This window comes from Tenebrio molitor, chromosome 5, assembly GCF_963966145.1.
Source record: "Tenebrio molitor chromosome 5, icTenMoli1.1, whole genome shotgun sequence".
NCBI lineage: Eukaryota > Metazoa > Arthropoda > Insecta > Coleoptera > Tenebrionidae > Tenebrio > Tenebrio molitor.
This window is the reverse complement of record NC_091050.1, coordinates 6,305,732-6,320,977: the sequence shown is the minus strand read 5'-3', so window position 1 is coordinate 6,320,977 and position 15,246 is coordinate 6,305,732. Positions and strand designations below refer to the sequence as shown.

At 31.4% G+C, this 15,246-nt stretch overlaps 3 protein-coding genes across 6 annotated transcripts; 1 reads left to right on the top strand and 2 right to left on the bottom strand.

Annotated features, from left to right (window-relative positions):
- The first annotated feature begins 626 nt into the window (after nt 1–626).
- On the top strand, nt 627–1,887 carry LOC138130681 (uncharacterized). 3 transcript variants are annotated; one of them, XR_011159622.1, is made up of 5 exons: nt 638–1,078; nt 1,139–1,279; nt 1,343–1,483; nt 1,544–1,691; nt 1,752–1,887. XR_011159622.1 is itself a non-coding variant. In XM_069047288.1 (4 exons), exons 1-4 carry the CDS (start codon nt 945–947, stop codon nt 1,831–1,833), a joined length of 498 nt encoding a protein of 165 aa, XP_068903389.1. In that variant the 5' UTR covers nt 627–944; the 3' UTR covers nt 1,834–1,887. The 3 variants fall into 3 exon arrangements, 1 of the variants encoding a protein (XP_068903389.1); XR_011159621.1 differs by having other exon boundaries at nt 642–1,078; nt 1,547–1,691; XM_069047288.1 differs by lacking the exon at nt 1,544–1,691 and having other exon boundaries at nt 627–1,078.
- Nucleotides 1,888–1,997: 110 nt separating this feature from the next.
- On the bottom strand, nt 1,998–5,576 carry LOC138130680 (circadian clock-controlled protein daywake-like). The gene is made up of 5 exons (XM_069047287.1): nt 5,415–5,576; nt 4,840–5,089; nt 4,523–4,656; nt 3,945–4,094; nt 1,998–2,690 (listed from the first exon to the last, which is right to left on the bottom strand). Exons 1-5 carry the CDS (start codon nt 5,470–5,472, stop codon nt 2,539–2,541), a joined length of 744 nt encoding a protein of 247 aa, XP_068903388.1. The 5' UTR covers nt 5,473–5,576; the 3' UTR covers nt 1,998–2,538.
- Nucleotides 5,577–11,046: 5,470 nt separating this feature from the next.
- LOC138130679 (protein takeout-like) lies at nt 11,047–14,209 on the bottom strand. Of its 2 annotated transcripts, none has more exons than XM_069047286.1 (4): nt 14,049–14,209; nt 11,729–11,969; nt 11,457–11,590; nt 11,047–11,405 (listed from the first exon to the last, which is right to left on the bottom strand). In XM_069047286.1, exons 1-4 carry the CDS (start codon nt 14,107–14,109, stop codon nt 11,107–11,109), a joined length of 735 nt encoding a protein of 244 aa, XP_068903387.1. In that variant the 5' UTR covers nt 14,110–14,209; the 3' UTR covers nt 11,047–11,106. The 2 variants fall into 2 exon arrangements, with proteins under 2 accessions (XP_068903387.1, XP_068903386.1); XM_069047285.1 differs by lacking the exon at nt 14,049–14,209 and adding an exon at nt 12,468–12,595.
- Between the last annotated feature and the right edge of the window lie 1,037 nt (nt 14,210–15,246).

Genomic DNA, 15,246 nt, shown 5'->3' with positions numbered 1-15,246 from the left:
TTCCGATTTAAGTCTAGACATTTTGGGTTCTGATTCGATTTTGTTGTGTTGTGTCAACAGATTCAGAGTCATTGGAATAGTTTTCACGGGTATCGTGGTATCGTGTTGAACAGTCCAAGTACTAATGTTTATTTTCTTGACGCTTTTGTGGCTTGGTATTCTTCGATCTTTTTTTTAGACATACTTACTGATTTTGCAAAAACTAGGTTTCTTTCTGTAATTGCTGCCAACTACATCAAGTTATCAAGAACAACAAACATTGTTTTGTTAAGAAGCTTCACAATTTCTGCTTAATTTTCCTTGTTGTGGTTATCGAAAGCGTTCTATCTACAATTATTATTGTTCCTTCAGATATTTTGATAACTATGACAATTTTGTCTGCTGCATCCGTCCGAAATAACTGTTAGTTGCTGCTTTCAATCGTCTTCACTTGATTACTTGTCGATTCAATCATCCTATTTTGTGCTGATAAGAGATCATCTAATTTGGATTGTTTTGTTAAACATATATGTATTTGAATCGGAGTATTTAAGTACTTGCATGTCTTTGTTTACTTTATAATTCTGACATACTAGGTATGTACTAATCAACTAATCAACAATCTTGAGCTGAACGAAACAATAGTATATTAAGTATAAAGAACGGTAATGACAATGTACGGATCGAAGACAATTGTTTGGAGGAGGAGCTTGCGACGACTCCAATATTGTCTGAGATCCGTACATTGTCATTAACGTTCGTCATGCTTATGAGATTTTTTGCGCGATTGAATATTTATTACAAAACATTCCTAACTAGAATGCAATGCGATACGACGCCCTTCACATCGTGTTGCCACAATGTCGATTTTTGTATCGCGTTTCTAAGGCAATTTGCAAACAACTACCGCCATTGCAGTTTTTGTGCGCAAATATCGCCAGTTGTGTTGAAAAACAAGCAGTAAAATGAGTGATATTAGTGATTCCGAAAACGAAGTGGATATTGTAGAAGAAACTTTGAATGTGGGGTGCGTCACAAATAAAGAATTTTTGAAACTAACGACCTCAACGTGTAATTATGAAGACACGGAAAATTTGGGGTATGAAAATTTTGATAATACTAATGTCGCGGCAAGTTCGCTAATATTATTTCATTACAGCGGCAAGGAATGCCGACCACAAGAGCCATGTGAGTTTCCAGAAAGTGCTAACATCTTGTCTTCAACTTCTGTCTACATAAATCAAGAATTTTCGAAACCAGCGAACTCAATATGTATTCAAGAAGACAAGGAAAATCCGGGGTATGAACATTTTGACAATTCTAATGTCGCGGCAAGTCTGTTAACAAAGTTATTTCATTGCAGCGGCAAGGTAGGCCGACTACAAGAGCCGTGCGAGTTTCCAGATAGTGCTAACATCTTGTCTTCAACTTCCGTCTACATAAATGAAGAATTTTCGAAACCAACGATCTCAATGTGTAATCAAGAAGACAAGGAAAATGCGGGGTATGAAAATTTTGACAATGCCAATGTCGCGGCAAGTTTGCTAATGCTATTTCGTTGCAGCAGCAAGGAAAGCTGACTACAAGAGCCGTGTGAGTTTCCAGAAAGTGCTAACATCTTGTCTTCAACTTCTGTCTACATAAATGAAGAATTATTTTCGAAACCAACAACCTCAATGTGTACCTAATCAAGAAGACAAGGAAAATGCGGGGTATGAAAATTTTGACAATGCCAATGTCGCGGCAAGTTTGCTAATGCTTTTTCATTGCAGCGCCAAGGAAAGCCGACTACAAGAGCTTTATGAGTTTCCAGAAAGTGCCCCCACATCTTGGCTTCAACTTCTGTCTACATAAAAATTATTATAATAATCGATTAATTTTGAATAAACTTTACTTACCGTTCTAGAACACCAAAAATTACTTACCATCGAGTTTATCGTTAGCAACGAGTAAACAGAGCTTACCATCTTGGAAACAGACGTGGTAAACAACCAAATAGAGTACAATCGCGCAAAAAATCACTTTTTAGTATTTTTATTATCAATTTGGTCTATACAGTGATTCACAACACTTTTATAAATAAAAATAACTGAATGAATATTACAAATCATAATTTGCTTTAACATTGTAATAAAGTGATCATTAAAATTTCTGTTCATAATAACATTAATACATTATTCATTTCAACTGTAAATAGAAGAAATTCAAAAACCTACTTTTTAAACAAAGCTCGTTGCGATCTAATTGATTCAATTAAATGAGTATCTTTTATCAACTTAGTTTCTCAAATAATGAAAATTGGTAACTAATTTTTCACATTTTTAAGTTTATCAATGAAATATGAAACTAACCCGTATTATCAAGTCAATTGGTATTACATATATACTTTTTTATAAAAATTTATATAACAGTTGGTTTTCATCTATCAACAAAATTATGTATCAACCTGCTTAGTTCTTTAATAGATAATGTCCATATGTGTATAAAAACTTAATCTAAAAATACAGTAAACCCGCTAAATCTAATTGCAGTGATAAAAAAAAAACGTTTTTATAAGATCTACTCTGGCAGCCACTCCTTAGCGGGAATAGCGGCGAGAACTTGATCCAGAACTACTCTGTAAAGCTCCGTGGCGGTTTCAACAAAGATGGGATTAATGGCATCCATTACTGCACGAGGATTTTCGTTGTAGAAATTAGCAATGAGATCGGCTGCAACAATTTTTATAAATAAATATATGTACATATTTTTAATTAATACTAGCTAATACAGTCTAATTTTGAAAGTTGTGCAGATATTTTAACCTAAGATAGTACGTGTTAAAAGTAGGCAAAATAACCCAACCTGCCTTATACAAATTTGGTGGCCAGTTTTGGAGTACGACCAACCGAAAATGTTAAGTTTTTCTGTCATTCGAGGTGGATTTTTATAGTTAAATTTTTTTGAGTTTCATCATGAATCTTTGATACAATTTGTAAAGTGCTTGCAAACAAAGTAAAAACACTGTAATTGTGAGTAAAAGCATAAGATGAAAACATCAAAGAAGTAAAGAAGTTGCTTAAAATGCAATGCAAGCTTTAGTACGCCGCGCCGTGCTCTAACTCGATTCAGAATACCTCTGTTTTGACGAATTTGCTGAGCGGCGTTTAGAACTCACAGCCAAATTACAAACTGAGAAACTCCCAGGTGATTTGCAAGACACCGAGTACTTGTTCGTGGCTGGTTTTCAATTTCGTGAAGAATTTCTTCTTCTACAACTAAAATGCGATCTTTTCTTGGCGGCCAAGATCGCGCATACTCATTTCAAAACGTCCGAAATCGCGAAGATGCTACACAATGTTTACAAAGTTTCGTGCATTCGAAAGTATCCTTTGGGGAAACCTTTCACTGTAGATTTGCCGTGGTAGCTCCGAATGTCCAGACTTCGCCATACATCAAAACCATATAGGTTTTCTCCAGCCATTTGTAATTTAAATTGAAGTTAATATTGAGGTTCTTGTCAAAGTAACTTAATTTTGAATTAATAAAAAAGTCTGCTATGATTTTTTTTTACCTATTTTTTCATAAAATCCAGTGTATCCCAAACTTTTTTTCTCGAAAAATATCAACATTGTATTTTGATATTATTGGCTCAATTATTAGGTACCTATTGTGGAGTCCTATCGCTGGTTAAAATATCTGCACAATATTCAGAGTCACCCTATATTTAAACTATTTAAACTATTGTATACATGTACAATAGCTAACAAGATATCAGAGGCTATTCTCCTTGAAAGTTTTCAACAACACGCAAACTAATTATTCTGTTTTGTACTAAACCTCTGTTTCCTTGATAATTTTTTTTTCATTATCATTTCTATGTTTAATTTTTTATTTTTTTTTGATTAGTACGGTCACTATGTATACATATTATTATATATTATAATATTGTAAACGTCATAGAAATAAAAATAGTAGACCCTTACCTGCGAATTGGAGGTCAGGATTGTCGGCTGTAAGTTTCGTTACGCCATCGCCAACTCTTATTTTCATAGAATATTTATCAACTTTGAAGTACTTCACACCATTTTTGTCAACAGTTTTTACACTTCCTTTGGCGTATAATTGCGTGTTTGCTAAAAAAAATTATACACACTTAATATTGAACGTTTCTAGCTATACTGTTTTAAATAAATCTCTAAAATACATACTGCATTTTTACTTTGATTAAAGCTTCTATAAGGTGATACACGAATAGTGTCTGATTTAGCACCTTTATTCCTGCAATATAAATTACTCTCTAATAGAATACTTCACTATTTTTCAATTTGAATACAATTTTGTGACCATAGTAATCCGATTTCAGAAAAATGAAACAATAGTGTCAATCGAATGTGTCAAAATAATTAAGTATATTTTTGTAAATAAATCAGACACCCTGTATAATAAATTAAAAAGGGTACACATACCTATTACATAAATAACTTTGAATATAAAACATGTGAAATGAGTAAAAATGTTAGAGATTTATTACAGTCAGTAAAGTGAACATTATAATACTTACTGTAATTGCCGCTGAGGAATCCTTTACTTCTTAATGGGACTATAAGTAACTGCCCAGTTACATCGTAATTCATTTCAAGATGTACCCATGGAAAAGTTAATCTTAATTCACCGGTCAACTCGTTTGCATTAGCTCTAAAAGATTAATTATTACTTTCTTTAAGATTAAAACTCTACTTCCTCTTTATATTTCCGGAAAGTGTGAAAGTGTACCAGGAAAATTAGTTTATTGACCTATTCGTTCATTAAAGAGAGAAATTGGCACATATGTAATATGCCACAGCTTTCCTTACGTAATTTTGATTATACTAATCTTACCTAAGATCCTCAACTATAATGTTGCTGGCGCCGGTCATTTTAACATTTCTCATTGTCGCGTTGATACTGACTAATTCGTTAATCGTCCTGTCGACTGTAGCAAATGGTAGTTCAAAAGGATCAATTGGTGGCATATTGAGTTCTGGAATGCCCTTTACGAGGATGGGAATGGATTTTTCGAAATTTCTTTTGGTGCATTCTGAGAAGTCGGGATCGGACTTGTGGCATATTAAATTCGATACACGTTCAGCTGCAAAATATTACATCACTGTAGAAAGTTTTGGCCCACATGATCAACGAGATTTTTCAATTACTGTCAGGGTCTTATGAACGATGTTTAGCGTCATTATCTTGAGTTCCGATTGCAAAAATGTGACATCATTTTGTAAACATATTTACGTTTTCAAAATTGATAATTGTTTTAATCAATCTTTTGTTTTTATGGAGAGGATAATAAAAATATTACGTCTCAGTCAAGTGAAATATGTATGTTTTTAATTTGAATTTTATGCAAATCGAGTAAGTAACTAAATGTGAATTTGAGTCAATAAAAATCGAAAAAAATGTATACTTACGCAGAATTTTGCCTTGGGTGATGCCAATCAAAACACACAGCACAATCGGATATTTCATGATTACTATTAAAGACAAAGTCGGTCGAGCGACGTTACTGCTCGTTTAAAAGGAAAAGTGACTAGCTACCTCCAGACTTTTCCACCACCACAAACTTTTACCATCTACTCGTTCTTGATCGTCACATAATAATGCATTGCTTGTATTTTTATTCTTTTTAACCTTTACTTTTTTAAATTATCATATTTGTGTACGAGTTATAATTTCTATTTAATTTTGGTTCTAAACATTACCAAAGATATTTTGAAGTTTATGAACACCCAATATTTTGTCAATCACTTCTAGAGAAAGAAAAAAAAGAACAAAAAAGTATTGTCATTGCTTGAATTTATTTGTAACACGATTTATCTACAAGTTTAATTATTAAAATTAAATTACTGAATTAAGTTAAAACTAATAAATGTTTGGGTTGTATTTTGTAACATTTACCGGTCTTTTTTTAAACATAAATAGTTTCTCATCTTTAAGGATAAAGTGTCAAGAGTCCAATTCCTTGTAGTGTTATTATAATAATGCAAATATTTTCGCTTTATAATGTATCTACTATTTAACTTTTAATTAACCGCTGCCAAAATAAAGTTATGTAAACAGGAAGAAATAATATGAACATTTAATTGTATGTATTTCTAATTTTTAAGATTTTAATACGCAGTATGTACATTATTGTTTAAATAATGAGTCATTCATATAAATTAATATTTTGCATACAGTTTCTTACACAAAAATAAAAATAAGCAATAATGTTGTCTTCTTCTGATCTGAGCAGTCCTGGAGTAAGATCTCAATATCATACAATACACTTTAGCTAACGAACACCCGTCAGGGTGTATTGTCCTTATGTCTCTTGGACAGTTTGACAGTAAGAATTGATATTGTTTTTTTTTTTTAATTTCACCTCAAAGTTGGCGTTGAAGAGTCGATTGTCAATGCACCACTCGTGTAAAAACGGAAGATTTAAATAGGTGATCTGTCATCCGTAATCCGTAGTGCGTTTACAATCGACTCTTCAACGCCAACTTTGCAGTGAAATTAAAAAAAAAAACACCCGATATTATTTTAATAACAGCAAAAGCGCGATGGATGACCGGTAGTCAAGCTGAACTGGGGTTTGGAGCTTGCGGTAATCTGTCGACTCAGTAATTTACACATTGACTTGCATGGTATCCAATGTCTTTTACTTAGCTTTTACTACTCAACAGGGACAGTATTCGCAGTATATCTACTGTAACTTAGAAAAAACTGTAAAATCACTGCTACGTACTAATGTTTGGTATTAATAAATATTTCAAATTTCCTATAAGTAAATTTTGTTTCTCTGTATATATTTTCTTTTTTGTAATTACCTTATATGTATATGCATCAATTATAATACATTTTTATTTGTATTGTCAAAATTACATTTTTTTGATTGGTGCAATCAACTGCTTTGATTGACTGGTCTGTAATCAGCATACTGTATTACAAAGGAGACGAACAAGTAATCCTTGATCTTTTATATTTCTATACCCCACTTAAGTGGTTAAACTTGAAGTTTACCTTAAACTAATTCCATAATACGTCATTTATAAAGAATATAAAATCGCCATGTTATTTTTTTTTTATTTGCACTGTTTTTTTATTTAATAAGTAATGATTTCTCGTAATTATTTTAACTAACAGGAAGCGCAACCATTATATAAAAGAAAGTTTTTCTACATTAACTTTTTCTTTATGTAATCATACACACAATTTTGAAGTCTTCGTTGATACAAATTATATTATTTAAAAAAATCTTGATTTGGAAATTAAATGAATGTCAAGAAGGGATTACGATTAAATGTCTAAAAATCATTACCACGCAATGTCCTGCACGAATGCACTAATTATATACTTCTAAAGAACTTATTCATTATTATTTATGTCAAATTGCTGCCATAAATTATTTAACGATGGCAACAGTGGAATAACTACAAATACCGATGATTGTTTTTCTAAAGTAATTCAATTCTATTTTGCAACAATTTACAATGTAATCGAGAATTTGGAACCATATTATCGGTGTTAAGTAAAAAGTGTCCTTGAAAATAATAATAATAATAAATTTTATATTGGGATAGAACCATAGAACGAATCGTGACATGACTTCACATTGTAGTTGTAAATAAAACAAATAGTGATGCATTATTTATTAATATTGATATGCCAAACTTCAATAATTTGAGACAGACATTATAATACTAATGTTGCAACTTGCTTTAGCGATAAAAAATCTGGACGATTTAGATTTTGCTACTGATTATTTGAGCGGTTGATATTGAATAAAATAAATATCAAATTATTTTTATCTAGAAGAATTAAAACGATTTTAAAATCGTCATAAACCCAATAATTTAAAACTTAATGCTTTAGTTGTCTTATTTTGAGCATTGTATCTACCTGAACCAAATTCGACTTTTTCTGTATACCAAGAATCAAAGCGTAGCGTAGGAACAAGTTTTCTTACTTTATGTAAATAACCAAAAAAAAGAATACTTAAAACTTTGTTTTAACCTTGACGCCTTACATATTAAACGTGAAATTAGCCTTCTCTTATATGAAATTTAAAAAATCTACATAAAAGCTGAAAATATTTACATATTTTCTAAAGTTTTATTACCTACTTTTATTTTATTTATCAATTTTTTAATGCACTTCTAAATTCATGCTAATTAAAATAGTACAAATCCTAATGATAATTATAATTCATTGTCACAATGTATGCTAGTACTATTAGACTATTTTTTGTACAAGACAAGAAATTAAATCCCAATTTTTATCTAAATTTCATAAAACTTATACGGTGCGATCAATTAAAAAATAAATCGAGTCGGCGTGTTCCAAAGCAAACCCGATTTATTTTTTAAATGATCGGACGGTAGTTATAGTTACATAGTATAGTTATCGACTGCTGCGCCATCCTTTGATGAATTGAATTAATTATTAAATTTATGACTTAAAGAAATGATCAACATTACAGAACACTGTAAACAATTTTACTTCAAACGTATTCAATACACAGGTCATCCATTATTATAGGTAGACCTCTAACCTCTAACAGCAAATCATGGATATCAAAAATTGGTGGGAGGATTCAGGGAGACCAGCAATGGAATTCTAAGGCGTTCAGTGATAAATCTCACTTTTGGCTTATGATCGTTGTTAAGTTAATTTAACTTAACTGTACTTCGTTGTCAGTGACAAAATCTGTCCTTTTCAACGGCATGGCATGGAAGGTGAGACTGTGTGCCGTATGGTTAGGGGTGCTATTTGTTGTGGTAGTATGACCGTCGTCTAATGTATGGTGCCCTCTCATTGTCTGCACGTTTTTTTTAGGATTCTGTGATAGGAGATATTAATTAAAACAAGACGACAAAAAATTTTTTTTGTACAAATTTGTACCTTTTTATAGTCAGTTGAAGAAGGATTTTAAAAAAAATAATGTTAATGCATTTGTTTTGGTGAAAATTAAACAGTTTTGCTCAAAACAATCCCTTATTCTCAAGAATAATTCCAGCGGTTTTTCGCGCGCGCAACCCAGACTAAATGTGGATGGGTGAAACGTCACGTTGCCCTAGCAACGCAACTTTGCACTGCATTGCCATTGGTGTAATATAAGCAATCGAGAGCTCTGCGATGGCCGCCTTCACAAGAGAATGAGTAATATGAACCTTACAGCTAATACAGTTCAATTACTACAACATTTGCATACGATAAATTTATATTATTGATATAAGATAAATAAGTCAACAAATTCAATATCTTTAATTGATACCGGACAGCGTTGTGTCCCGGTTTTTTTCGGGGTACTCTGCACGCTCATTGGTCGGTCAATGAGCGGGCTCCGTTCATGCAGCGTTTGGTGCCAACTTTGTGATAAATAGGTGACGCCGCCCGAAATTCCTACACTTTCGTTCACACTCTAAACGTGTTCGTTTTGTTCACTCCTCTCCTCTCCCTTTACAGCTCTACAGCTCCGTAAAAGCGAGCTAGATAAAAACACGATGGTCTTTTTCGAGACCACGTGCATCGAGAGGCGGAACCCACCAATTCATTCCAAAGTCACTCCGGCGTGGAAGAGGCGTTTTTGTGTCTCTGTGTATTTAAAGTGTTTTTGGGCTATTTCATTCATAGTAAGACGTTGTGATTCTCAGTTTTTAAAACGTTTTTGCGGCTATTTATGTTTCGATTTATTAGAGCTTCCAGAAGTATCTCGTTTGGGACGGAATTAAGTTAAATTGAAATGTTTTGTTGCATTATAATTGATTCATATCTTGGAACGACACTGTCAAGATACGAAGTATCGAAGATAGATGACTTTATGTTTAGTTCAAATGCTCCACTGATTGAATCATTTCGATTCTTCTACGAATTTGAGTAAAATTCAATGAAATATAAAATAACAAATTACTATAGGAATTAGTTTACTGATATTTTAAGCACTATTTAATAGCTTCTTAATTCATTCTTATAAATACGTATTATTAAATTTATGTTATGGCTTTTAAATTACAAAATAATTTAAGTTTTTTTACTCAGATATTCACAACTACTGTAACCATATTTTAAAACCTTGCAGTGAAAAATCGATAACAAAATGATTTTACGTTAGTTAGGAATTACCTTTAATTAAGTTTTCAAACAATATGCTAAACACTCGACACAATAGTTATTTTGCGAGTGTGAGTGGTATTGCGTAGCCAAGGCGCTAGCCGCGGCGAGCGACACGAGCACTCCCAAAACATTTTCTGGACGTGTAATCCACAAAATTTTTCATGCCGACAAATTTAAATCATTTTTAAAAAGTAAAAAATTATTATTAATTAATTCAACCAAAGTAACTTCCATGTCAAACTTTATTGACATTTAAGAATCAATGCTGCCAGCCCATTCTCTAGCGAATTTTTAACCAAGGTCACTTTTTTAAGTTCTAGGCCGGGAATTTAACGTTCCCGGCGGATTTTGAATGATGCAAAACCGTCGATAACGGCCGGCGGCATGAATATATCATTTTCTGGACTAGTTATCCAAATAACTATTTTGTATTAAGTGCGCAAAATGATTGTTTTTTGTTGGCGCATGAGAATGAGTTTTTGATCGAGACTTCAAACTCGTTCGAATGCGCCAACAAAACAATTATCTTGCGCACGAAATACAAACACTATTTTTTCTACAACCGCTTTTTAAACCTTTGCTAATAAAATTCATACTTACTACAAAACGATCAGACATTCAATTTGCCCGCTTGCGCTGGTTACTTGGTTACGAATTTTTGTAAAATTTTCCTTGGATGTTTTAATTTTTTTTTCCATCGTAAAAACAGTGAAAACAAAATTAAAACATCTAAGGAAACTTTTTGACAACTATTTTTGATCTATCAAAAAATGACATACTTTGCGACTTGATAATGATGCATAAATGTCGCGTTTTTTTGACGGTTGTAGAAAAAAGTTATTCAAAATAAACTACCAAACAACCATATTACCAAATAATCTGTTTAAAATATAGTTATCTACTCTTAACCTAAATTTTTATTTTGGGGAAAAATTAAAAGCACTATTAAAAAAAGAAATATAATTCATAATGAAACAAAATGTCACAGCAATGTGTGCAGCAAAATTAAGGAAACAGTTCTTTATAGGTGAACTTTAATGTAATTTTATTGGCAATGTCTGTAAATTTCTCAGCCAACGAATTTTCTAAAACGGGCTTAATCTCGTTGATAAACAAATCTGTATTGTCATTAATTACGTCATTTGTCGCTCTACCAATGACTGGGTCGCCATGAAATAGGTTTCCTAGTGAAATGCGGGAATGTCCGATGTGTAACTTTAAACGCATTTTATCAAATTTTAAATATTCTTGTCCATCTTTTTGGACTTTCTTTCCTTTTAGGATACAATCAAAATTATAGTTTGCTGAAAAATATGATTACATAAAAGGAAATACAGTCCAGTATCTAAACTTACTGAAGTTTCCTGTAATGGGGCCGACTCCTTTATACTCCAAAACAAGAATCTTCATGTCAATGTCGTAGTCACCTTCAAAATGTAAGGCAGGAATTGTTACTTTGAAAGCAAACTTGGCTTTTGGCAAATTTGGTCTGAAAGGAAGATTAATGTATCATTTTATTATAGAACTTTTAAGGTGAAGGTTTTCCACAATTTCCTGCATCAAGGAAAACACTTACACTGTCATAAAATAATAGAATTGAAATATTTGTGGGAATAAAGTTACTTACTTAAGTTCCAAAATCTCAAACCCTGAAGGTCCCCATACTTTTATGTTAGTAATGTTGGCGTTTATTTTTGCATTACTTGGACCGCTTCGCAGCTTTACTTCATCTAGCAGCAGTGGTTCGATGGGCGGCACGTTCAGTTCCGAAATTCCCTCTTTCAGCTTCGGTCTCAAAAGGTTCACTGAATCGATGATGCAGTTTGTAAGATTTTTTTCTGATGATGTACAAACTTTAATATACGGGGCTGAAACAACAGTAATTTATTTTTACAAATCAGTGGAATTTTTATTTAATGATTTAATTCAATCATATTGTAACAATTTCCTTGGCATGAAGTACAAGGTTATTGTGACGTAATTCCAATTTTCTACGTGTATTAGAAGATACCTATTGCAAAATTATTATGTCAAAGTAACATGATTTAATATAGTGGGATATTTATATCTTTATAAAATAAAAATTACATTACTATTGTCATTCTACATTTTAAGAATTTTATTTTTGCTTGGGAAATACAAGTATGTTGCGCCAATAAAAGAAAATGTGTGCAACACAATGCAACTTCATTACGAAGGTTGCATTATTTATATTCAAAAAATGTACAGAACGTACTTGAACGATGGACATATTGATTCTAGCCGATGATTTTCTAATAGCAGCAGCAATTATTGATGAACATAAACAACGCAATTTGTTTTATTATATTTCGTCTGTCAATTTGAGGATATGTGAACGTTCTTACCTTTTTTATGTTTCACACCACTGAAAATGGAAAAGAATATAACTAGGGTGAAATACCCATAAAAACACAGCATGACGAACTTATTGTAGTAAAACATTTTGCTGTCTTTGTTTTAAATGACAGTTAAAGTGTTTAATAGATAATTATAAATTCATTACAACCTTGAGTACTTCATTATAACTTTTAATTTTATTATTACTTTGATTGAAGTTATTTATCTATGTATTTCCGTCAAAACGAAAGCATGCTAAAATTATTATCCACTGAAAGAAAAAAAAATGTTTTACATATTTGAAAACACATCTATTGTAATCATTTTAAAATATTAGTCTTTTAAACCATTAAAAAATGTTGGGTTATTATTATAAATGATTGTAGTCCAAGTAGGCGAAAAACTAAATGTAAAATTTATGGTTGCCGCTCCATATAAAAAACATCAAAACGATGTGAATAAGTGAGTACACACCGTTCACACACAGGAGTTAAATTAGGTGCAAAACAACTCAATATTTTTGGATTCAATCGTTAATTTAAAAAAATAAATAAATAAAATCCTCATCACCGCACTGTTCACCTAAGAAATGACAGTGACAGCTACAACAATTGACAGTTCACGTGAAAGCGGCAAAGATTTGATAACATGGGCATGGCCTGCTTCAAGTACAATCATTTATAATAACCCTATATAATACATCCGTAATGATAAATATATCCGGGCTCGATGCCGTGCCCCTTTTAACTTGTCAAAACACACATGTCCATAGTTGTTAAGTTTTATTATCTTCCTGGTCCAATTTTAATTTAACATTCTAAAAGAATTGAGAAATCAAATGGTATTAATTTGTTTAAAATAATAATATGTAAAACAGTTCTGTTTCGTAAAATTTAAACATTTGGATGAAGGCCGTAATACCTTCCTACCGTGAAAATATAATGTTTATCTTCCTGGTACGTCAATAAATGTCATTAGTCTACAAATGATGACGTTTATATTAACATAATATTGACTTTAATTTTTGAGAAAAAATAAACGACAATATTATTATTTTTTGTGTCATTTAAATACTTGTGACTTATTAAATTTAGGTTATCACTTTCACTTACACAACCAGTTTGTCAATAGGTAATTGGAAGTATTTATATGAAAGAATCTTTTGATTTGAGATGATTTTCTGCATTTAAACAATTTTGCATAAAAGATAATTGAAATAAGATACTTGTCACTTGTCATAGAGTAGCATAAAAAATAAAATACTTACAATAAGCACTAACCAAAAATTTGGCACTAAAAGTAATTTAAATATGAAATTTTATTTATTAAATTACAATTATTAATTTGAATTATGCTGAAAATATTTTCATTGTAAGGTTACTCATAAAAATTGAGTTGACATACCTAATTTTATAAGAAGTAATACATAATCTGATATTTAAAATGCCGGTGCACGTAAATTATGCAAGGGACATTGACGCTGGTAGTTTACAAATAATATCGAAGTAGATTTAATTTTATAGAAATTACTCAATAACTGATGAATAACGCAAATAATTGACCTGATAATAATTAAAAAATTTACTTACGTAGTGCCGCGGATGCAAGGCAAGCTGCTCCCACAAAAAATACAACTATATCTAATAACATATTGTTTGATAACACCAGAAAGTAAAAACTTATCGGGTTTATTACACGATGCGGTCGTCGAAGGTATCAAATACTGCGAGTCTCTTCAAAAGCAAAAAGTTTTATATGGGGAAGTCAAGTCCTTGGACTGGAAATAAGTTGTTGCGATAATATTTGAGAATGGTTCGATAAAATTAATAAAACAGATACACGAATTATAAAGGAAGTGTCTACTGTGATGAATACAAAATGATTTAATGGCTTTAATTATCGATAATAATTGATTACACTTGAAAAATTAACGACGGTCAGTAACGAAACAAGTAAAATTTGAAAGTTGTTCGATTTCAGTTTCAAGAAACAGATAATACTATTTTAATGTGAAATTTTCATTAAAGATATACATATTACAAAATATTGATGAAGAAGTATGCAACCAAAACTCGCAATGTTTTAAAAAAAATTTTTTATGCCAATTTATTCGAGTTTAGTTGAAAACGCCATTTAACTAAACTCGAATCTTGTTCTATTGTCAATTTCTAGAAATTGCACACATGATTTGTAGATACATACTTTTTTCTTTTTTTTTATGGTCATCGTAGTACAATATATTTTGTATTCTAATGTACAGAGGATAATTCTTGTATTAATAAATTATATTTTTTTTATTAACTCATAGGAATCGAAAGATTAATTTACAATAAACACTCAGGAGACAAAGAATCCTGACGAATAGAATTCAGAACAAAAGGTCCTTTCATCAGGTTGTAGACTAAATGATATCACTGAAAAAAATATGTCATGTCCGTAGAAATTACCCCTATGGAGTATTTTATCATATCATATAAATAATTTTTGAACAGATTCAATTCCATGTATGTGAACTCTGTAAAAGGTCGCCCAAACCACAGAACCATACTCAAGAATGTGCCGAACAAGTGTTGAATACAATACAATTAATGTTCTATAGCATTTGAAGTCCTTACCGTATCGCCTTAGACAGTTCTGTTTGCTTTGCATACAATATTATTATACTATGTCATGAAAGTCAGTTTTATGTTTACAATTCATTTGACGGGAATAAGGTACAAGGGACTTAATTTGTAGCGATATCACTTTTTCTTATTTCTTGTTTTTTATTATTATTCGTCCCAACAG